Consider the following 21,884-nt stretch of genomic DNA (forward strand, 5'->3'; position numbering starts at 1 on the left):
TCGATGATCGAAGCTTGTGTAGCTCAATGACTAAAATCTCAAGGCTACAGTAAAAAGTCGGACCGGGTTCCCTCGATAACAATTGAACGTAATGACAAGTTCGGGGGAGCAGAGAGTGCGAAGATTATTGTGTCAACAACGTTCTTGTTTGTTATGCCCTCATCAGAACCACGCTGCTGTTGCCAGTCGGCGCTTGTAGGCGATACATCTTCAATCAACCCGGGATAGACTGAAGTGACGCGGACAAATGTACCTTTAAGTTCCTCCACTAAGCCCTGGGTAAAGCCGTCTTGAGCAGCCTTTGCCGCTCTGAAAGGAAGTGAAGCACCGGTGAGCCTTGCGTACTGGAGACCAGACATGGACACGACGTTATGAATGTCTGCACGTGGCCGTTGTTTCAGTAATGGCAAAAGCTGTCGTGTCAAGATCATGGTACCAGTGACTGCGGAGTTCACGACCGACAGGATCTGATCATCCGTTTGCTTTTCGAAGCTGCCCTCGGTGAAATGGGCTCCGTTATTGACCAAGATATCGATATCAGGATGCAATTCGACTATCTCCTTCGTCGCTGTGGCTACGGAAGTAGGGTCTGAAAGGTCGCAGATGATGGGATATGCTGTCGCACCACTGTCGCTCTTGATTGTCTCGCTGACTTCTTTCAACGCGCTTTGGGATCTTCCCAGCAATATCGGGGTGGCTCCCTGAGAAGCAGCGACGATAGCCAAAGCACGACCAAGGCCGCGGCCTGCACCCGAAATCACGATCTTTCTACCCTCCATGTTTGTGAATCTCGAATCTTAGACGGCGTTCGTTGTCATGGGAGGTACTTCAACGTAGAGGAAATTCAAGCGAAGGACCAGTGTAATAAGACTCGCACACATTACAAATCAGCGGTGAAAGTACTACAGTCCAGGGAGTAAATGCATGATCGTGACAAAGTTGAAGCTTGATCCGATGACAAATCAAGCCTGTAGCTGTGTTTGTTCCGGTATCGGCTCCGCCTAGGAGGTTTTGGGGCCTGATGCTTTTCAGCTGAGGCCTTGGCTTTGTGTACATGATGGTTTTATATGATAATGATAAGTAGGAAATTGGCGTGGATATAGCCCGAGCTGTAGGTTATTGAGGCCAGAATTCGGATGATCTTTTGCGCACAGGAAAACCTCTGTCATGCTTGCTAGCATCTCGATGATGAACTCCATTAAGGGTCTCCCTGAAGCAATGACTCCGGTTGCTGTTCTACCAGTTTGTGATTTGCTACAAAGCATGGTTACCGGGCCATTTTCTCATTATCTTGGGATTTATTGAGTGATAGTATGTGTGAAGCGGCGATGAGTCTTGTTGGAGAGTGAGCATTTTAAGTGGGACTGAGCCAATTTCGCGGTGGCGAGTAAAACAACAATCGCGTCAGATCAAGAACAATTCTTCCTTCTTCTCGGTGCATCGTCCGTCGCAGGCTTAGCAGATAAGACATGAATGGACTTCTGGGTAGCAGTCGACTTTGCGCGCGCCGTGCGGGCTCCTTCGCGATCCCGCAATCGCGTCACGCCACTGCGATCAACGCCCCCTCAATCAGTATCAGCCTCCAAAAGCATCGAACGAGCAGCCAATGCTGTAGCAAAAAGAAGGCCTCACAACCATCGACTCCACCATCTATAACCTCTCGCGACTTTTGGTCCTTGAAGTCAGCTTGGAAGAGGGCTTCTGTCAACACTACGCGATGCCTCATCGGCTGTACAGTTGGTGACTTTGCAGCCATGTGGTTTCTCCAGGCCTACTATCCCGGGCTCAGTATGGGAATAGTGATGCCAATCTCAAGTTAGTGGCCAATCAACTTCGACGGAAGCAAAACTAATAGAGCAGTGGCTTCTGGTGTTTCAACGTCCATTCTTCTCGAGACGGTAATGCTGCGCATCGGCCGTGATGGATTGTCTTGGCTTACGGCCATGAGGACAGCTGTCGGCATGAGTCTCATCTCTATGTTGACCATGGAAGCAGCCGAAAATGCAGTGGACTACTATTTAACGGGAGGGCAAGTTGCTCTTGATGATCCATCATTCTGGCTGGCTGCTCTGGTGTCAATTGCAGCGGGCTTCCTGGCGCCTTTGCCGTACAATTACGCGAGGTTACGCAAATACGGAAAAGCCTGCCACTGAAGAGCCTACGAAACCATCTTTCACCTGTACTTAACTCTGTAATATCACGTGTGTTCCTTCATTAATTGCAGATAGACATTAGATGAAATCTCCATTCTTTATATCACAAGAGTTAGCCCAGGTTCTGTTGAGTCTGTTAGCATTTTCGGTACTCCTTTTCCGGTCTCGCCAGGTCGGATCATGATGCCGTGACGGGTGTTTGCCAAGCTTTGCTCTGACTACAACTCCAAGACCGCCCGTTCTGACAGAAAATTAGAAGATAACAGACATTTCACTATTCTTTGATTAGGGTAGGCATTTAACATGTGAGAAGACTGGCGGCGCAAAACTTGTACCAGGTGATCAATTGTGTTTTCACAAGGCACAGAGATTGAGTGCTAACATCGTGGAGCAGCCTCAACAAACAAACCCATGCATTCATCACTCAACATCACTCAACCATCGGCTTCAAAAAACAAAACGCCGCTTATAAATATCATCCAATCTACCTCAGAGCCCCGCCATTTGCCTGCAGCCAAGAAATCTCCAGATAAACAACCCCAAGAGATCTAGCCAAGCCTGGCGTTTTATCTCTTGGAGTCTCGACCCTTTTCCGGCACGTAGCGCGACACGTGAACCATCGGAGCTTCATCAGTCTCCGAACCATTTTGCGTGATAGCATTGCGATGAGAGCAATTGCCCGGCACAAAAAGTAGACTCCGTAAAAGCTGTTTGTCTCTTATCTCATCTTGAGTTAGATCTGTCACGGAAAGTTGCCGTTTTGTAGCGCCGATGCGGTTTGTCCTCGGATGTTGGAAGTAATGGTGGTGTCATTGGGATGATGATCCAGGGCTGGATTAAGCATACTTTATGCGTAAAAGACAATGACTCGTAGCGCGGATCTGCAAGTTTGGGGTTCATGCACAGCGGACAGTAATGAAAGCAATGGGATTAAGACCAGATTGATAATAGAGTAAATGCACTCACTCATAGACCTTAATAACTGCCCTTTTCTCAGGTCGAATACACGTATCGACATTCAATAATCGCTATGACCATCTCTTCATTCTTGACTGGATCTAGAGTCACATCGGTCCTCCCATCAAATCTAATGGTTCCCCCAATCTCACTCACCATCTCCACAGCCATAACCCCATGCAGCGTCAAATGAGACACTACACAGTTGTCATTAGCGTCACTCTCCCCTCCCAAATTAACCTTGAAAGTAACCTTTTCCTTCCTCCGGCCTCTACTTCTGTCTCCGAAGGCCATTTACCCCAGGTTTACCACCACTTCCCCAGGTTTATTCCCCGCCCCCCACGAAGATCAACGGCCAGAACCCATAAATATAGAGAGCCTGGACCTCTACGAAAATTTTCTTCTTCACGCCAAACTCACCAACACAACAAGATCAAGAACAATGGCTACCACTACTGACCAGAAGCGCGAGGCGCCCGAGTTTGCGCATGTCAATAGCATTCTCGAGGATGAGAAGCCTTCGCAGGTGGAGGAGCGAGATTGGACGGGTACTGCCAAGAAGACAGACCCTGAAGAGATCCGCCTTGTCAAGAAGCTTGATCTTTGGATCATGGTGAGTGATCAACGCGCCAATGCTTGGCTACCAGACTGACATTCCCAGCCATGTCTTTGTGTTATGTACTTCCTCAACTACGTCGATCGAAATGCCATTGCTCAAGCACGATTGAATAACTTGGAGGAGGATCTCAACATGACTGGTACCGAGTTTAACACGACCGTTTCGATGTACGTTGATGCGAATGCCGAAATTCTGAAGCAATGCTGATTATTTTAGCTTGTTTGTTGGTTACGTTCTTATGCAGGTCCCCAGCAACATGTTGATCACCAAGGTCAAGCCTGGTATTTACATGAGTGCTTGGATGCTGGTTTGGGCTGCTGTCTCTGCTTGCACTGCTCTTGTTAAGAATTATGGCGGATTGGTCGCTTGTCGATTCTTCCTGGGTATCACTGAGGCTCCTTTCTACCCTGGTGCCACTTACATGCTCTCCATCTTCTACACCCGCAAAGGTCAGTTTCTCGCTTGTGAGAAGTATTCAAGATACTAATATGAACCAGAGGTCGCTGCTCGTATTGCCGTACTTTACTGTGCTCAGATTCTGGCCACTGGTTTCTCAGGTCTCATTGCCGCTGGTATCTTTGCAGGTTTGGATGGAAAGGCCGGTCTTGCAGGATGGCGATGGTGAGTTACTCGGCCTCTATCTTCGGACCCGTCTAACAGTTATAGGCTCTTCATCATCGAGGGTGCTGCTACTGCTCTTGTCGCCATCGTCGGGTTCTTCATGCTCCCCAACACTCCCCTTACCACCCGCTGGCTCAACGAACGCGAGAAGCAGCTTGCTCACGAGCGCATGGAGAAGGACAAGGCCTATGACTCTGAGGAGGGCGGTTCGGCCTGGGAGGGCTTGAAGCAGGCCTGCGCTGATAAGCGAACATGGCTTTTCTGCCTCATGCAGAACTTCCATCTTTCTGCATGCTCCTTCAACTCCTTCTTCCCTACGTGAGTGATCCTGGATCGCTTTGCATATTCACAGCTAACAGTGTCATAGCGTCATCAAGACTCTTGGCTTCAACACTACCATTACCCTCGTCATGACCTGCCCTCCCTTCATCTTCGCTGGTGCGGCCGGTATCCTCTTCGGTTGGAACTCTGGACGCATGCATGAGCGTACCTGGCACATCACCGCTGGACTATCGATTGCCGTTGCTGGTTTCGTTCTGGCAGCCTGCACTCTCAACACCGCTGCTCGCTATGTCGCCTGCTTCATCTTCCCCATGGGTGCTTATGCTGTCAACTCTGTCATCATTGGTTGGGCATCTTCAACTCTATCACAGACCAAGGAGAAGAAGGCTGTTGTCCTGGCAATGACCAACGTCGGTGGACAGGTAAGATGCGCAGCTCTCTTGTTCATCACACATACTGACTTTGACATAGATCGGCTACATCTATGGTGCCTACCTCTGGCCCAAGAGTGACTCTCCTCGATATGGAATTGGTTTCGGTGCCTCTGCTGGCTTTGCTCTGTGCTCAATTGCATGCGCTTGGGCCATTCGCGTCCTCTTGATCCGCGAGAACCGCCGCATCCGCGCTTCTACCTCTGAGCAGGTCAACCTTTACGGATACTAAATGTGGAATGAGAAATGAATAACTTGGTCTATATATCTCGGCGATTTCTGAATAGATAATGTTCCGAAGACTCGGCTCTTGGTACCGTGAATGTTGGCCCACGTGGAGTGGACCGAGGGGAGTTTTACAACTTGCAGCATGCAGGCTGAGCCGCAGACACTTCTCATTCGTTGTAAGCACACTGACGCAGTTGGCTCAGCCGAGAAATGTCTATTGGCTTAGGCAACATAGCATCATCATCTTGGCTGACTGGGTAGCCCAGCACAGCCCCGCACGGTTGCCTAACTTGGAGCATGCGTTAAATACCCAACTTGGCTTGAGATAAGCCCGCCTTACTCTTTCAATCCTTAGGCTTCCCCCATCGACCAAGATGGCCAACCTACTTCGCCAAGATATCCTTTCCAAGACCCCAATTCCCCAAGATGAAAGCCCTCTCTATTCTAAACTCCCTGGAGAAGTCAGAGACAGCATCTTCTCCTATGTCCTCACGGATCACCCGGACCCAGCACCAACCAAAAAGTTCAGGGAAAACACATGCTACACCCGCCCCTCCTATCTAGCAGCTCAATCAACCGATACCCGGCTTCTTCGTACATGTCGCGCTATCTATCGCGAAACTTGGTTCAAGCCATTTCTCCTACGAGAGCACACAGAATGGGCTACGGGTGAAGATCGTGCTCCTCCTCCTGACAAAGCTCCCCCACGTCTGGACCTTATGCTATCAATGATCTCCAAATCTCTAGGCACAGACAATGTTGAGATCGAGAGACTAAGAGTCTTTGCACAGATGTACAGACTTGAAGATCACGGCTTGGAAGACATCTTACATATCCCCCATCTGGCTCCCCGCACCATAACGCTCACCATCCGCCACACCGATTGGTGGTATTGGGAGGAGGATGAGCCCCTTCACATTGAGGGAAACTGGATCGAGGGTGTTTGTCAAGTGCTGACTCCCAGTACGACTCAATTCTGCATTGAACTGGAGTCCCTCGAGCGTAAGAAGGGTCAGGTCGACAAGATCGCCAAGCAGATGGTCGACGCCTGGTTCTTCAAAAGACCCGACGGTGTTGTTCTCTACGCGGATACATCAGATGCCAACCGCAAAGTAAGTCGCTGGAGCGGTTCAAGCACTTGGCACGGTCAACGCTGGACTCGAGATGAAACAGAACCTCACAAACTCGACTACTACATCGTCTCCATCACATTCCGTCCTCTAATCTCAATCGAGAGAAACGGTGGATCTGTCAGCGAAAGGGCAATCAAGGAAGCACAAGACCCGCAAGCCCTGGGTCGTCCCAAACTCTCGCTTCCGGACAACCAAGAGAGAATAGAGACCGAGAGCCCTTGCGAGTTGGTTAGTGACTCAGACGGTGAGAGCGATTCAGATGAAGCATATTGTACAATGTTTGATTAACCCGAGTACAGAGGATACAGGATTTACGGGTTTTGAGCAAGATTCGGACAATGATGAGTGGTATGCGCAAATGGAAGAGATATATGGCAATGGTCGATTCATGCACGGGCTGTATGTCGGGCGCCTGGAGTAGTGTAACTTGAGTCGTCAGCTATCTTATTTCATAAATACACTTTGGTCAAACTGCGGCTATCAGTGGATTTGTCTGGTTAATTCCCAAAATGCCTCGTTTCAGGCTGCTTCAGCCCATGCCCAGAAATCTCAAAGTGCGGCTGAAATTCCAACCAACCACCAACTTCGAGATTTCGCAAAATCAGGCTGCGCATGTGCATGTCTGCCTTACCCCGCTTCTTAATTGTCGCAAAGATGACCTTTTCTATTGATTCAGTATTCGTTTGCCTTTTCGTCGAGCTCTGAGTCGATGATGAAGTCGACTGTCACGCTCATAAACAACTACCAAAGCTACAGCCTGAGCCATCAACAGCCATCTCTACGCCCTTGTCCACACTTCTGTGAGCACCTTAGTCAGCGATGAGGTTCCTCAACGTGAAGACCTTGAAACTGCATAGTTTTGATGATGCTTCTGCATACCCGCCCTATGCGATCCTCTCTCATTGCTGGTATTCATCGGAACAGGAGCTGACCTTCAAAGACTTTGAAGATCTAAGTCAGCACACTTCAAAACCTGGATATTCCAAGATCATCAGCGCCTGTCATGCAGCCATCACTCAGGGCTACGAGTGGCTCTGGGTGGACAATGTCTGTATCAATGGCGAAGACGCGGTTGAGAAGGAGGAGACCATGAAAATCCTTTACTCAATGTTTTTAAAAGCAGGAGTTTGTCTGCTGTATCTAAGCGAAATACCCAATGCAAATATCAAAGATGATGATAAAGAGATATCATCTTCAGAGATACGAAAGAGTCGGTGGGTAAGTCGAGCATGGACGTACAAAGAGTTGATTCCACCGCACAAGTCGGTATTTTATGCCGCCGATTGGTCTCAACTGGACCCAGAGTTTCAGGCTGAAATCAATACTAATATACTTGGAGTTAATCAACACGACGACTCAAGAGACGACAAAGAACAGTCCCATTTTCCGTCCGAAGGGCCGACAGGGGCTGGGTCACTGAGATCGTTCCCATCCTTCGACTCTGCTCAAAGCGTAGATGAGGAGGACCCCTCAGTCTTTGAAGACCACAACCAAACTCCCCGCAGCCTCAACAGCCAGAGAATAGAGAATGGATTTTTCAAACTCAGTAAGATGATTAGTACCCAGCGCAAGATTCTATTACTGAACCAAAGTCAAACGAGTAGATCGTGTTGATCTACCAATGGAACCAAGGGAGGATCTTCGGATACGAAATGTATCAGCACTTAGGATTGATGAGAGAAACCAACGGGGGCTGGCAACTCTATTCGATATAAACAGAGGTCCCAGTGACCCGCAAGCACATAGGTGAGGGTAGCCCAGTGCTTAGATGCACAGAATTAATTTGTTGGGATAGTCAAAGCGGTATCCGCATCCTGATTCTTGACAACGACCATGCCGTGGGAAATACACTATCATGGCTGCTAAAGCGTTTTATCACGGCCCAAGTCACTGTTGACAGTGGGTACGTGGTCAACTTAAAGGGGTCAGGCTATGACATAGTCTTCGCTCGTGGGACGGGAGCTCCTCTGCTCTACATGCCGCCAAATTACAGTCACCGAGGGGCCGTTCGAATACTAAAGAAATGCCTTACTATGCCACTTCCACCCTCTTCTGTTCCAGCAACGGTTTCATTCGATATATATGGAGAATACCAGGTCATCTGCGAGTCGCAGAAGCAGGGGTACCTTACGGACCTTACATCAGCAGTACTTAGAGTTGAGAAGGTCTACGAGAATGACTTCACATTGATGTTTGGCGTCTCATTTTCCGATGGCTCCGTCCATTGGCCACAAATGTCGTTCTCAGATCTCGCTTCTCACAACTCCTTCGGGGAGCCTGTAGCGCAAGATCAGCTATCGGGTCATCCAAATATTAATCTTGCAACTTCGAGTCTCTCTGATTATCAGCAGGCTGGGGACGACCTCCCAGATGTCTACCTCCGTCCGATAAAAGAAGGGGGGCCATCCGATAGCTACCCTCTCGAACCCGGTCTTATTAACACCCAGAGCCCTTACACTTATGGTAGTGTGCAGAGTGAGGACATAGCCAATAGCCCATGTTCATCGACCTTTGACCTCACAGTCCAGAGTCATGAGACACGTCCGTCGACCGTTCCCACTTCTCTACCGCATAAGCCCCAAAACTCAAATGAGGCCTCGGACCCTCTGCAGACAACAGAGTGCCAAGCGGAAGGAGAGGGAAGTATATCATCAAGTCATCACAGAGAAGAACAGAACCATTGGTCTCCTGGCGAGTCTGGAAATGATCGCGCTGAATGCGATACAGCTACAACGTATTCCTTTGATACGCTCTCTGATGACCCTAAATTTGTATACTTCCAGGCCTTCATAGATCAGCTCGCTGAGGATGTGAGAGCGGCGACTGACGGAACAATTCTCCAAACCGTTGGGCGAGTGTTTCTCGACCAAACACTCCGAGACTTTGCGTGGAAGCTGCATGAGGAGTCAACAAACCCATTTCAACTTGAGACTTCTGTCATAATCCACAGAAAGAGGAGGTGAGCATAATTTGGGTTTGAACATTAATATTTCACGATTCATGTTATTGGCAGGAACATTATCGACCTCCTAGACTTTCAAGTTCCCGCACTTGAAGAAGCCGAAAGCGTGTCTGGCCAGAGTCTCGGGGACTCGGAGGCAGAAAATGAAGAAGAAACTTCCACAGTCCCTTTCAAGAAGGCCGAAGAAATGATCGTTGACTGGATAGTTGACGTCAAATCTGGAGAACCCAGCGAACTTTCACAAATGCCCCAGTACAGACAATTTATCCAGGGATCCGAGGCTTACCGGTGGCTTTTGACAAAGATCAGCCAGCAGAGTCGGCTATCTTGCGAAGAGCCTAGCCTGATGGACAAGATTGGCAACACGATCAGAGAAAAGTTGAAAGAATGTATTCCGCACCACAAAATGAGCAGAAAGAAAGCATCCATCGAGTTCGAAGTGAGCTACTCTGTGAAATTGGATGTTGTTGGATTAATGGAGGGATCCGGGATTTTCTCCTCCTTTGACAAAGCCTTGCCCAACATCCGTTGCTTGACTGGCAAATGGGACGAAGCGCAAGCCACAAGTGTTGCAGAATATATAAGCCAAACATGGCCCCAGTCTGGCAGTGCCACTTTGTCCCTGCTACAAGACCTATTATCAGACCAAGAAAGGTTTTTGACAGTGCCGACTTGGCCTGAAACCGCTCGCCGGAGGGTTTCCAATACTTGTCTTCTGGAGGGTACCATGAACCAAGGCCATAACAGGGATGTTCGATACAAAATCCGGGTCAGAGGCGGCTACTACGCTATTTCTGAGGTAGGTGAACAGATTGCTTGGTTTGCTTCGGTCTTTCAAGTACACAAGTACGCCAGTTTTAGATCGATCATGCCACATGTCACCGATTTCTCCGCCACGGCCTCCAAGAACAACAGTGGGAGCATCAACGCTGTCAAGGGAAAGTGCTCCTTTTCTTTCTCCACTCTCTCCGAAACCGCTTATAACCCAAGCCAAGGCTTCTGCTGGGAGCGGTTATTTGGCTCTCTGAACATTATACGTGGCTACCCAACACTACGACGTTCAGTGCCGAAGTCTGGCCTCGAGGTGCCTTTGCAATATGCAGCGTCTATAGTGGGATCTTCTGAGGTTGTCCAGTGGGACAAGAGACTGGTAATAAAAGGATTCAATATGTTGATGGTCGCTACACAAGTCACTGCTGATGTCGTGGTATGGCATCTCCTCATCAGTGAAGAGCCTGAGGAGAGGATCTCATACGTGGACCCGAGACTTGACCATATTGATATCAGATCTTCCGAAGAAATGTCCCTTCGGCACATTGAAGGCAAACGTCACATTATTGGATGGTGTACCAAAGCAACAGATCTGTGTGGTGAGCCAAACCGTATTCTGAGTTTATCGATACACCAAATATCCGAATACTGACTCATTGGAATAGGACATCCTGCTGCTAATCACGAGATCAAGCCTGGCGGTCTACCGAAGACATCAGCATCCATTGTTGTAGACAAGCTATACATAGAAGGCGGAAGCCCTGTTACTGTTGGTTTCATGCTCGACGTTAACAAAAAGGAGAAACCCTTTTGGCTACAAAGAGAAAAAGACTACCCGAGTCTACTTAATTGGGTCAAACTGCAGCCAGTAGTTTTCTATGATGTTGAAGAACGTCGTGCATGGCTTGTCGACGGTGCTTCTGCCCTGCTCCATCTCGTCCGCATTTCACTTCACATAGACATCAATGACCCTGAATCAGCCTACGACTGGGTCTATGATCCCAGCAAGCTGAGAGACCACTGGCCAGGCGTTGGAAGTCGCCAAGCGGCACTCCAGACTTTAAAGAGTTGGGAAAACAGGGAATTAAATGTTTACATTGTTGATAAGCACGTGGGCCCGAATGGTGTACCTGTCACCAAGTATTCGACCTTTGAAGAGCGGGTAAAGAGTATTCTTCACTCGATAGAGGTGTTGGTTGATCGACAAGCCCAGACGGCATCTCAAGATGGTATCAAGATCTCACAGACCTTGGACCCACGTCGCGATGTTGTCGGTTTCGACATCGTGGATGTCATTGATCCCTCAGTTCCAATTTACCCGCGTATTCAGCATGTCAACTCATGGGGACACGGGTGGATCGACCTAATACCGACTATTGGTATTACCACCCTTTTTGGGCGGGGATTTGGAGATCTTATACGCGCCGACGAGCCTGATTTGATCTGCCCAAGCTGGAGATCGGTTTCAGTAGGAAAAGACTATCTTGCTGCATCCATATCAACAATGCAGATGCTCCATGAGAAACGCCTCCTTAGAATGGAGCCGGGCCTCATTGGAGGTGAACTGACTAAGAAGATTACTTGGGTAGCGGCCAAAGAGGCATCTCTGGATTGTAAGTGCCTCCAGAAGCAAGGTAGTAGTAATGTCCCTGCTCAGGCAAAGTGCAATCACAACCCTGTCCAATTCCTTGCGAAAAGATGGTGGTCCCGTACTATACCGCATGGCTTGAGGCCTGTACAGTTAGGGTCTCTTGACCCTAAAGGGGCTGTGATCTTTGGTCACACTGTTCTGGGACTAAGAACTGGAGAGAGGCTGGCACCGAAACAGGCAGACGACGATGGTGCTGCATCGATAACCAGCGGCGAGCAGACTCAAGATGCTTCAGCAACTGGCTCAGTCGTGAGTCAAACGACATCCATTACTGCCCCTAGTGTTGGCCATTCCAGCCAGGACGCGGGGAGTGCTCAGCAGAGTTTGGATAGTACAAGTAACGCGACAAGTGAGGGTAAGAAGAAGAGATGGTCAAAATTTAGGGATTGGGTCAAAAGATGAGGTTTAAATAGGTTTATTCGGGTGCCTATTGTGCTACTAGAGAACAGATTGTGCACACGATCTTATTCAAGTGGTTTGGGAGAGTCAAGGTATCTCAATAGTTGTTTCTCGGTCAATCTTCTCAACTGTACCCTTTTCAACTTCGCAGGCCTTGTCGCCTTGAACGCAATCGTTGACTGAATCATACCCCTTCAGTTGGACTGGGAGGCTCCATTCTGGTGCGAGCCGGCTCTCAACACCACTAATGACGGCGCCACTTCTTCAGCAACGATTCTCAGGGCCATTCTCAAACTCATCCACGTTCCCAACGGTGTAGCCTCCGCTACTAAAGTACTTATATCAGGGCAGTGGATTCAGCCATTCTTGTTATGCAGGTTATGAACCGAATGTGTCCCAACGTCATTATGGTGCAAAAATAAATGCTAGGGCACTAACAAGTATGGCCGGTATATACGCATAGATCTGTTAAGCCACTAGTATTCTACTTGGCGGCTGGGGTCTGGAGAACAAGATAACAACACCCGATAGGTACCAGGCACAGCATCACGATTTAATGACAAGTTTGACGTTGGAAATTGCTCTGCAATTTATGTTCGGTAGATAATAATGAAGTTGCAATGAGAGTTTGCAGACAATGTCGCTTCTAAGTCTGATTGTCACATTCTGACAGGCCTACACCAAAGTGCATTCCTTCGCCATAAATGACCATATTGTGCGAGATTACATCTTCACAAGCACTGAATTCAATACAACCGCGTGACTCCGTGAGATTGATCAGCGTTCCCTCTGAAAGGAACTTTAGTCTAAGCGAAGTACGCGCAATTTAGATGAAACGAGCAATGCATTTGCAACAATCACGCGACGTCGCGACCGTCTTGACGCATGAATTGTTTGTGCCGCCCTGTTTCACCTCATCCATAGATCCACGAATGCTTTGCCAGCCTTCAAAGATCCAGTTCAAGTCGCATCCCAGTGCTCGGATATCGGAATGAGCATCGTGTCATCATCATTACACAGAGACAAGAATTGAAGAAGCATGTAAAATCTATCATTACGATATAAAATCTATGTCGTGCCGTGTAGGCTTATGCATAAGCTTACTGATAAGCCTTGAATGTATGTCATGTCCAAAGTCGGGTGAAAGCGCCCGTGAAAAAGAAAAGCCAACACGCGTTTCGTGCGGAATGAATGAAGGTCCCCCAGCTGACTCGTCGTCAATGCTATGCTACTCGCTACTCCAAACGCCTTGTTGTAATGCCGATGCTATGTGATGAATGTCTAGTAGAACTAGGAAATGTTAGTGACGGCCTATAGTGTGAATAAACGGACAGGAACTTACCAGGTTGAGGGTCCAGAGGAGGACAAAGAGACCAAGCATGCGGAGCTTGAGGTTGTTGGCCCACGAGGACTTTGAGGGCATGTGCCGCGTAAAGCCAGAGAGCATGTTGCCGCTCATCAGAGGCTCGGCATCAGCCTTGGCCTCCACATCGTATTGCTCCTCTTGCTCCTGAGCAGCCCAATCCTTGGTCAGAAGTTTAACCATTCCACCAGTTGCGTCGGCAACGCGGGAGCTGATCCACAAGAAAACGGGAACGATGATGATCAGAGACCTCCAGCGGTCGCAGAGGAGGCTACCATCACCCTTGAAGATGTCAAGAAGGAGGAGACCCTTGGTATCGGCAGCGAGAAGGATGTGGAACTGAAGGGTAAAGGTCTCGAGGGAGCATCGGCCGATCCAGGCAAAAGTTCGAGAATACCATGTGCAGGCGGCGGGGAACATATTGCGGGCAGCAATGAAGCCCATGATGGGAATGAAAGAGAAGACGGGGTGAAGGGCGGTGTAATCCTGCTTGCTCTCGGCGCTGCTGACGGCAATCCACCAGTACAGAGGGATGGAGAGAATACCGGCGACACCGGCTAGGCCGTAAGACTGGGTGAGGATCTTGTTGTACAGCTTGGTTCGGACGGAAGCGACACCCATAATGATACCGACGTAGACAATGAGACCATCAAGACCGAGACGGAACTGCCACTCGTGAAGATCCCACTCGATTCGGAAGACCACGTTCAAGGCATCGAAAACCCACTGCAGGACGGGCGTATATAGCATAGCTCCAGGGCAGATAGCAGCAGAAACAGCGATCTTACCCATGAGCGCCCAGGTGTTGTCGTTGTACTTCTGGCCAATTGCGAAAAGGGCATAGATAATGAGGAACCAGAAGCTGACGAGGGGGGCGAAGTAGTAGAACATGTAGTCGGTGTTCATGAAGAAGGGCAACGCGCAGCTGAGAAGGTTGAGACGGAGAAGGACGGCGGCGACACGCTTGAAGGAGAAGTCCTTCTTGGAGCTGAAGAAAACCCCATGACCGAAACCAGTTTGGAAGAGATAGGCGGCAACGAGAAGACGGATACCGACATAGATGTTGAGGTCACGCGAAGCACCAGTCCAGTGATACACGAGGATGAGTGCCTGCATCCATCCCTTCCACTCATCAGTCTGGTCGCGGGACAAAGGCTTCGCATCGTCAAGAGTCGTGGGGGTAGCAGCGGGAGCGGTGCCAGGTCGAGGAGGAGGAGGCTTGGACTTGGTCATGAAGGCGAAGCCGACTATGAAGCAGAGAGCGGACATGAGGTTAAAGTCGAACATGCTGTACTCCTTGGAGCCCTTGGCGAAAGACTGTGTTCGGTCGGCCCAGTAGCACGCAAGCAGACCGGTAACGAAGGTAGCGACATCGAGGTTGAAGATGGCCCACTTGGGAGCCTCGCCAGATCGAAGAGCAAGAATCTCGGTGATGGCTGCACCGCCGACGTAAAGAATACCGAGAGTAACGAGGATAATCTGGACGAAAGACTTCTGGCCATAGTCAGTGCAGCAAGTGCGGTCATAAGGATAAGACTTCTGGATATCGAGCTTGGCATTGCATCGAAGGTTGAGAAGGATCTGGGCCTTCATCTCAGCAACGCTGTCGGTAACATGGAAGCCATTCTCGTGATCGCCGATAGCATCCTGCTGGTCATACGACAAAGCGGGGAAAGACCACAACATGGGAATACCAGACTCTTGTTCCTGTGTCTTAAGGAACTCGTCAATCTCCTCGACCTCGCCGGGTTGCGAAGCGACACCAGTCTTGCGGTAATCGGGGAGCATGTCGTAGAAGGGCGGGGCAATTGGCGCCCAGAACACTTCATTGCCAATTCCGTCGCGAGGATCCATGGGTCGGCTACCGAAAGGCTCAAAGTCCATGTTGGAAGCGAGTTCGGACATGTTGTTGAAGGCGGCCTTGAACATGGGAATAGACTCTTCCTTCTCGAAGCGGGCGGCGAACCAAACTCCCATTCCCATGAAGGCCAGAGCGGGACCTTTTTGCTCCTCGACAGGGACCTCGTTGATCCTCTCTTCGTGGTAGAGGGTGAGTTCATTGCGGGCGATGGCGCTGTCGTTGCCGAATGGATCCCAGATTTCCTTGAGTCGAATGCCACCGAATTCTACATCGTGGCTTTCGTGCTTCTTGCTGTTTGCTCGTACTTCCTCGGCTTTCTCTGCGTCGAGCTGTCGTGGTGTTAGCGACTGCTGGTCATGCAATTGAACATTGACCAAATTATTCGACAACACATCTACAATTAAATCTTCATCGACTTACCAGACGAGCCATGCCATAAAAGACCTGTCGAGTCGTAGAGTCACCGACAAAAAGCATGTGTCGACCCTCCATGCACTCCTCAATCTCCTCCTTCTTGTACTTGTGAATCATACATCCGGGAGGCTGCCAGTTTGTGAAAGGCGCTCTGCTTCCATTCTCTGCAGGAGTATTCAACCAGGTTCCATCATTAAGCAGAGCCTTACAGCGATACGGATCATCGCTCAGTTGAAGCTGGTTGATGGCGATGCCTAAGATGACGACCAGCGTCAAGCCGAGGGCCAGCACCCGGTTAAGCGCAACACCAGAAGTTGGGAGTGCTGCGCCCATTGTGACGATTTATTTTTAGTGATGATGAGTAACGATTGTTTGTGGCGCCTAGCGCGGCGAGCGAATGACGAAAAAAGAGAAAAACGGAAAAAGAATTCGTTATGTTGAAGATGAAACCATCTGAAGGACAAGAATCCAAAATGGCGATGGACGTTGACGTTGGTGGAGTTTTGTTCAAGGGAGCGAGAGACAGACTCTTGGAATGCAAAGAGCCAGAAACAAGAAAAAGAAACTGAGACAATAAACAATGGAAAGTTCAAGACAAGCGTAAGGAGGGACTTGACTTGCGTTTTGCGTTTGCGCGAGCCGAGAGGGAGACAGACGGACAGACGATCACTTTGAAACGATGAAAAAGATCTACTGTGAGGAGTATATGAGGTAACAGTACGCGTAAGTCTTCTGGAGTCTACAGGCCTGCAATTGCCCTACGGATGCCCCTGATCGGCAAAGCAAAAGCTGGCATGACCCTCGCAGGGTTCCACAGTCCACAGAAAGAGGACCATGTCAGGGTGTCACTTTGGTGGAGAAGACTGTGTGAGGAGCGTGAGACAGGCGGCAGAGGCAGAGGCAGCGGCAGCGACAGCAGCGCCAGATAAACAAGTCTGTCTGCATGCGGTTACAAAGGTAAAGAGTCGGGTGATCTAGCACGTTGAATTATCGTCAATAGTCTCGCAACGGCGTGGTGCTGCCCCTTACCTCGTGATACCGACTTTGCTGCTTTAAGGTTGTTTCTTTTAAGGTTGTGGGGGTCTAGAACCCATCAATAACGCCAAGTCTCTTCTCTCTCAGTAAAGAGGCCAATCGTTCACGCCATTCTCTCTCGCGGTGCGTCTGCCCCTTACAGCTCCAGCGCTGACCCCTGACGCTTTAATCTCTTGGCTAAGAGCGCTAGAAGCTGGGGTGGCTGGCTGGGTGGAATCTCTCAACGCGCCGTTTGCAATGGTTATCGCCAATTGGAATGTGATGGAGCACTAACCTAGTCCTAAAGGAACGACAAAAATTTGTCTTTCTTTCGCCCCAAGATGCAACGCTCAAGCGACATTTTATGCTCTGCTAAACTCAAAAACTCAATCTTTCGCTCTCACCCCCTTGGCCTCGATAAAGAGAGGCCAAAAAGCTTGAAGGGATTAAGGTTACAGAGGTGTCTAGCCCCAAACGAGGCAAGCTGCCGGCCAATGCCTGTCGCCTGAGTCTTGTCCACGGACAAGTGTCTCAATCAGTTGTTGCGTCATTTGTGAAGCGCTGGTTTGGCGTTGTCTCCCCCTGTAATGCCCTCCCTTACAGGGGGTTTCATCCCCTGGAACTTTGCTTTGATTCATGATCTGAGTCTTGGTGCAGACAACAACCACGCGAGGTGGGTTTAATTATATTACATCCTGCGGGATTTCGGTGATATATATATATAGTATAACCACCGCCTCATATTGGCGAAATGCGTGGTTCTCATGTCAGCGACTTCGAATGTTATAACTCATCTTGGACGGGGGATTCTGAAACCGGACATCCCCACTGATGCTTTGGTGTGGCGGTAGTTTTTCCGCCGATCGTGCGACAATCAGGTTTTTTTGGTCTCGCGGCAAATAAACAAGAACAAGGACAAGGAAATTCCGGAACTAGATGGAGAATGGCAAAATGAAGAGTTGCCAAAGCTCAATCTCCTCGACGCAAGCGAAGCTGGTGGAGTTGAAGCTCAAGAAAAGATGGGCCTCGGATTCCGATTGACGACTTCGGGCTAATGGATGAGTGAGCGAGTCGTTTTGACTTGGCAGTGCACTACGCAAAGCTTGGCGATTGAGTTTCTTTGACGACGATTTCAAGTAGCAGTTTAACCTTATGCTTGTTGACGTGCAAGTGCCGTGATTAGTGGCATTGAATCTGATAATTCCGAGGCTGACCACTAATTTACATTGATTGCCGGCAGGGCTCGACTTGGTGAGGCAATTAGCCTGTTCTCTTGACTGGGATGGGGTTCTGTGAGAACATCATCATTGTGGCTGCGGGCCTCCATCCTCGGCTACAGAAGAAATCTTGAATGCATCCGTCCATAAACGTTAGTAGATTGACATCGACGATACGACGTGGCTCAATTGTATCCAGCTATTACGTCTGTTTACCACTCAGTTGCCTGCTGTGTACTGGTGTGATAGGCCTGATCTATTTGTGACGGTGTTTGGTTGTTATAGCGCTGGGTTATTCCCCACTGCAAGTTGTTTAATAAATTATATGCGGTAGGTCACTACCCTCAAATTTCCAAGAACGGCCAACCAACAGAGCGCGTTAATAGAAATTGGATAATAAAGAGACCAACAGTGATTTATTCACATCTTCTGTCTAAGCGATACTTTGTTAGTAGAGAATTTCACATTGCGTGGTTGTCAGTTCCACTATAGGGTAGCTTGATGGGGGCTCAGCTGAACGCGTCACCTTCATCCACTAGAATGATACGAGGAGGCGACCCATCAACTTTCTGGGTTGCGTAGCTTATTCATGTTAAAGCATCAAAGTCAATCATCTAAAATAAAGTTACGATTTCGGACTGTTCTCTTGTATCAAGATTATACTCAAGATTATGCCTCACGTGAATCAGCACATAATGTCAATCGCGATCTTATCAATATCGAATCAGTGATAGACTAGCCAATCTAATCTTAACTATCTTATCTTATCTGGTGCAACTAAGCCATCTCTCACAACAATGAGTGGCTACACCATATCTGCGTAAAGATTCTATTTATGTAATTATGAAGTGATATCTGAAGAGACAGTTTCTCCATTAACTCCTCAGATTTAGATTTTCGTTTATGTGCTTTACTGGCATTGTGCTAAATATATAAGCTGGAGATCACGAGTCAAGTTGTCTGCACTTCCCAATAGACTCTTTACAGAAACAAGCCAACAACTTCACGCTGTTTGTAAGGATAGTCTGATGCAATGCAAAGATAGATTAGAGTTTCGAGATAGCTTCTGAAGCTAGACTCTGATATCGTTGAAAGATATGGCGTTTTTTTCTTAGACAAAAACCACATCTTTTATCTTGTGATTGTTCAAGCGTCATAAGTAAGAGTGTGCTGGCGGGAAGCAATTTAACTTGAATGACAGCATGGTATTGAAGTTCAGTATTGAACATGGAATCGATATGAAGACAGCATGCGTTGTCTACTGAGTTGACTGACATTCAAGTCACAGCGGCCGCAACACCTTCTACATGAGGAAGACCTCACTTTAAATCATATGAACAGTACTCGAACCTGCAAGGTGAGCCTTGAGGATGCAGGCATATTTATCTTTAATTTAAACGGCTATGTTATCTCTAGAACCCTGCCACTAATTTTGGTAGACAACCAACAGCATCGGCCTTGGGAACCAGCAACTGGAGATGCAGGCCGATCCTTCGACTCACATGCAAGTTAACCATGATTACGGAAACTCACCGAAGTGGCTGGCTTCTGGTCGACGTAATTGCTTTCGTCTTACGGATGATCAATCCTCTTGATTTTCAGATTGATTATGCATCGTTTGAGTTGACTAGACTTACTGGGTTAGTCAAGACTCAAGAGGAAACTCCTCTGTATTATGCTGTCTATCCCCCATTTCCTCACTGGCAGCCTATTGAATGTATTCGAGCGATCTAAAACAAACACTTTTAAAATCAGAAATCGAGAAAGTAAAGAAAAGTCGTAGAAAGTCACAGCTAGATATGAAAGGCACGCGTTGTGACGTCCCGAATACGGAAGGCACATGTTCTGTGCCACAGGATGCAACGGAAGATCTCCATCTTGCATAAAAAACAATCAATATGGATGCCACCACAAATCTTAAATTAGACCTGAATATTCAACACAGCGTGAAAATCAAGGGTTCTCCAGAGTCTGAACAGACTGTGATTGAGGTCGACGTCTTCTGACAGTTGGTCTTTCGAAAGCTGAGATCACTTTCTCGGTATTCCTGGTCTTCATAGGGATTGAAACCAACTCGCCTCTATGATTTCCCCTCACAGAACATGAGAGACTATCTACTGTCAGCTGAGAGATGCAGACAGAGTCCGGGTTAGTCACAGGTAGTCCCTGCATAATAAGCATAAGTCAACCCTCAAGTTATAAGCAATGCGGTATAGAACCCGTCGTCTCTCACGCATGATCAAGAAGCACACCATCGGGATGCAACACCACATTCAACCTAATCAATTGCTTAATTTCGTGGGCAATTGCTTCATCGGGGCCAAGTTCCCATGGCTGCAGAAGTCGGTTGAGCAACATCGCCGCCGAACCCTTGCTCCAGCGAATCCTTCAGCCAATGTAACCAACCCATTCCGTCACATTAGTCGTCATAATCCCTCAATTCAGATTTCGTCACAGCCCTAATCCGCACACATGCAACTCCATGGCATGCTTTTCCCCGTGACAGCCGCGGCCAAAGATGCCGCAATCCTTGCAACGCTGACATTTCTCCCCACATAATATCGTAGATTGCCAAGTTAAGATCAGCCACTTAGACAAAAAGCCCGCGAACTACCAAGAGATTACCCCATGGGGATATGGGCTCATACACGTTGGTCGGCGACAACACGGGGCTGAGTTCCTCTTTGAGGATAGATGCGGGGATACAGGTTAGGATTACACGAGGCCACCATCGCAGCCTTCCGAAAGGCACAGCAAGAGAAAAACTAGACTTGCATGTGAAGTGTCGGTATGGACAGTACTTAAAGACGGGGTAGCTCTTGAGACACGAAGAGTTTCTGCTTGGCAGATCTTGCAGTTCAATTGACCAATCGATTACTCGTTGCATCAAGCTCTCAGACAATATGCGTCTCAGCCTTCTCCCCTTGATTGCCCTCGCTGGCTCTGCCTTCGCATCTGGAGATTCTATCTCGACGGCCATTGATAACATCTCCAATGCCACGCTTGCTCTCAACAAGACTGTAGCGACGTGGCCGCAGACCCTCCTCGGTGCTCTGCCAATTACTACAAAGTCAACACTGCTCCTCACCGAGATCCACAAGGGCTTTGTGATCGCTCGCGAGTCTGAGCCTCTATCTCTCGAGGAAACCCTCCAAGTCGCAAAGGCTACATCTGAGCTCAGCGCCGACGTCGAGCTCACCATCAACACCATCATTGCCGCCAAACCCAACTTTGACAGGCTACAAGTCAGCCCCGTCATCCTCCTCAACCTCAACCTACAGCGCGCCCTCAGCCAGGACTTTTCGGAAGCAGTCATATCCAAGGTCCCGAAAGACCTCCAAGGAAACGCAAAAGCACTGGTACAAGGCATCGACGACAGTTTTGCAAGGGCTATAAGCAAGTACAGCAAACTGCGAGGTTAATTGGGAAACGAGGGACGAGTAATGAAATGAGTGATAGACGCGCGACGACATAATTACCTTTCTTGGGAGGCCATTTTAGCAGAGATTTTAATTTTACCATGAGTTGTCGAGTAATACCAAGTTAGAACAAGAGCAATTGATCTGTCAGATTTGAGGGAATTTGTTTATACCGATTGAGGAAGTTGAATATGTCAATGCCGAGGCAGATGTTTGACACGTGAGGATGTTGGTGAGGAGAAGTCGGTTCGACGTCGACTAGAACCAGGAACCGCTCGGGGACTAACCTATCAGAGCTAGAGATTTGCATTGATACTACCCAACGGAGAAGACATAAAACGGTCAACCTATGTTATGCAATTCGAATTGTGAAATTGCATATTATCAAG

At 48.6% G+C, this 21,884-nt stretch overlaps 7 protein-coding genes across 7 annotated transcripts; 5 read left to right on the top strand and 2 right to left on the bottom strand.

Annotated features, from left to right (window-relative positions):
• Positions 1 to 44: 44 nt before the first annotated feature.
• Positions 45 to 779, bottom strand: FMAN_14841 (uncharacterized protein; the record flags this gene model as incomplete). The annotated part of the gene is made up of 1 exon (XM_041822854.1): positions 45 to 779. One exon carries the CDS (start codon positions 777 to 779, stop codon positions 45 to 47), a length of 735 nt encoding a protein of 244 aa, XP_041688493.1.
• Positions 780 to 1,754: 975 nt separating this feature from the next.
• On the top strand, positions 1,755 to 2,153 carry FMAN_14840 (uncharacterized protein; the record flags this gene model as incomplete). Its single annotated transcript, XM_041822855.1, has 2 exons — positions 1,755 to 1,815; positions 1,861 to 2,153. The coding sequence occupies 2 exons, from the start codon at positions 1,755 to 1,757 to the stop codon at positions 2,151 to 2,153; spliced, it is 354 nt and encodes a 117-aa protein (XP_041688494.1).
• Positions 2,154 to 3,552: 1,399 nt separating this feature from the next.
• FMAN_14839 (uncharacterized protein) lies at positions 3,553 to 5,295 on the top strand (the record flags this gene model as incomplete). Its single annotated transcript, XM_041822857.1, has 7 exons — positions 3,553 to 3,723; positions 3,772 to 3,896; positions 3,946 to 4,178; positions 4,227 to 4,350; positions 4,396 to 4,668; positions 4,718 to 5,054; positions 5,104 to 5,295. The coding sequence occupies 7 exons, from the start codon at positions 3,553 to 3,555 to the stop codon at positions 5,293 to 5,295; spliced, it is 1,455 nt and encodes a 484-aa protein (XP_041688495.1).
• Positions 5,296 to 5,665: 370 nt separating this feature from the next.
• Positions 5,666 to 6,845, top strand: FMAN_14838 (uncharacterized protein; the record flags this gene model as incomplete). Its single annotated transcript, XM_041822858.1, has 2 exons — positions 5,666 to 6,668; positions 6,724 to 6,845. The coding sequence occupies 2 exons, from the start codon at positions 5,666 to 5,668 to the stop codon at positions 6,843 to 6,845; spliced, it is 1,125 nt and encodes a 374-aa protein (XP_041688496.1).
• Positions 6,846 to 7,243: 398 nt separating this feature from the next.
• FMAN_14837 (uncharacterized protein) lies at positions 7,244 to 12,210 on the top strand (the record flags this gene model as incomplete). Its single annotated transcript, XM_041822859.1, has 5 exons — positions 7,244 to 7,970; positions 8,029 to 8,170; positions 8,220 to 9,383; positions 9,438 to 10,768; positions 10,823 to 12,210. The coding sequence occupies 5 exons, from the start codon at positions 7,244 to 7,246 to the stop codon at positions 12,208 to 12,210; spliced, it is 4,752 nt and encodes a 1,583-aa protein (XP_041688497.1).
• A 1,278-nt stretch (positions 12,211 to 13,488) lies between these two features.
• On the bottom strand, positions 13,489 to 16,178 carry FMAN_14836 (uncharacterized protein; the record flags this gene model as incomplete). Its single annotated transcript, XM_041822860.1, has 3 exons — positions 13,489 to 13,497; positions 13,550 to 15,760; positions 15,852 to 16,178. The coding sequence occupies 3 exons, from the start codon at positions 16,176 to 16,178 to the stop codon at positions 13,489 to 13,491; spliced, it is 2,547 nt and encodes an 848-aa protein (XP_041688498.1).
• Positions 16,179 to 20,979: 4,801 nt separating this feature from the next.
• On the top strand, positions 20,980 to 21,498 carry FMAN_14835 (uncharacterized protein; the record flags this gene model as incomplete). The annotated part of the gene is made up of 1 exon (XM_041822861.1): positions 20,980 to 21,498. The coding sequence occupies one exon, from the start codon at positions 20,980 to 20,982 to the stop codon at positions 21,496 to 21,498; it is 519 nt and encodes a 172-aa protein (XP_041688499.1).
• Positions 21,499 to 21,884: the final 386 nt, after the last annotated feature.

This window comes from Fusarium mangiferae, assembly GCF_900044065.1.
Source record: "Fusarium mangiferae strain MRC7560 genome assembly, contig: FMAN_scaffold014, whole genome shotgun sequence".
Lineage (NCBI taxonomy): Eukaryota > Fungi > Ascomycota > Sordariomycetes > Hypocreales > Nectriaceae > Fusarium > Fusarium mangiferae.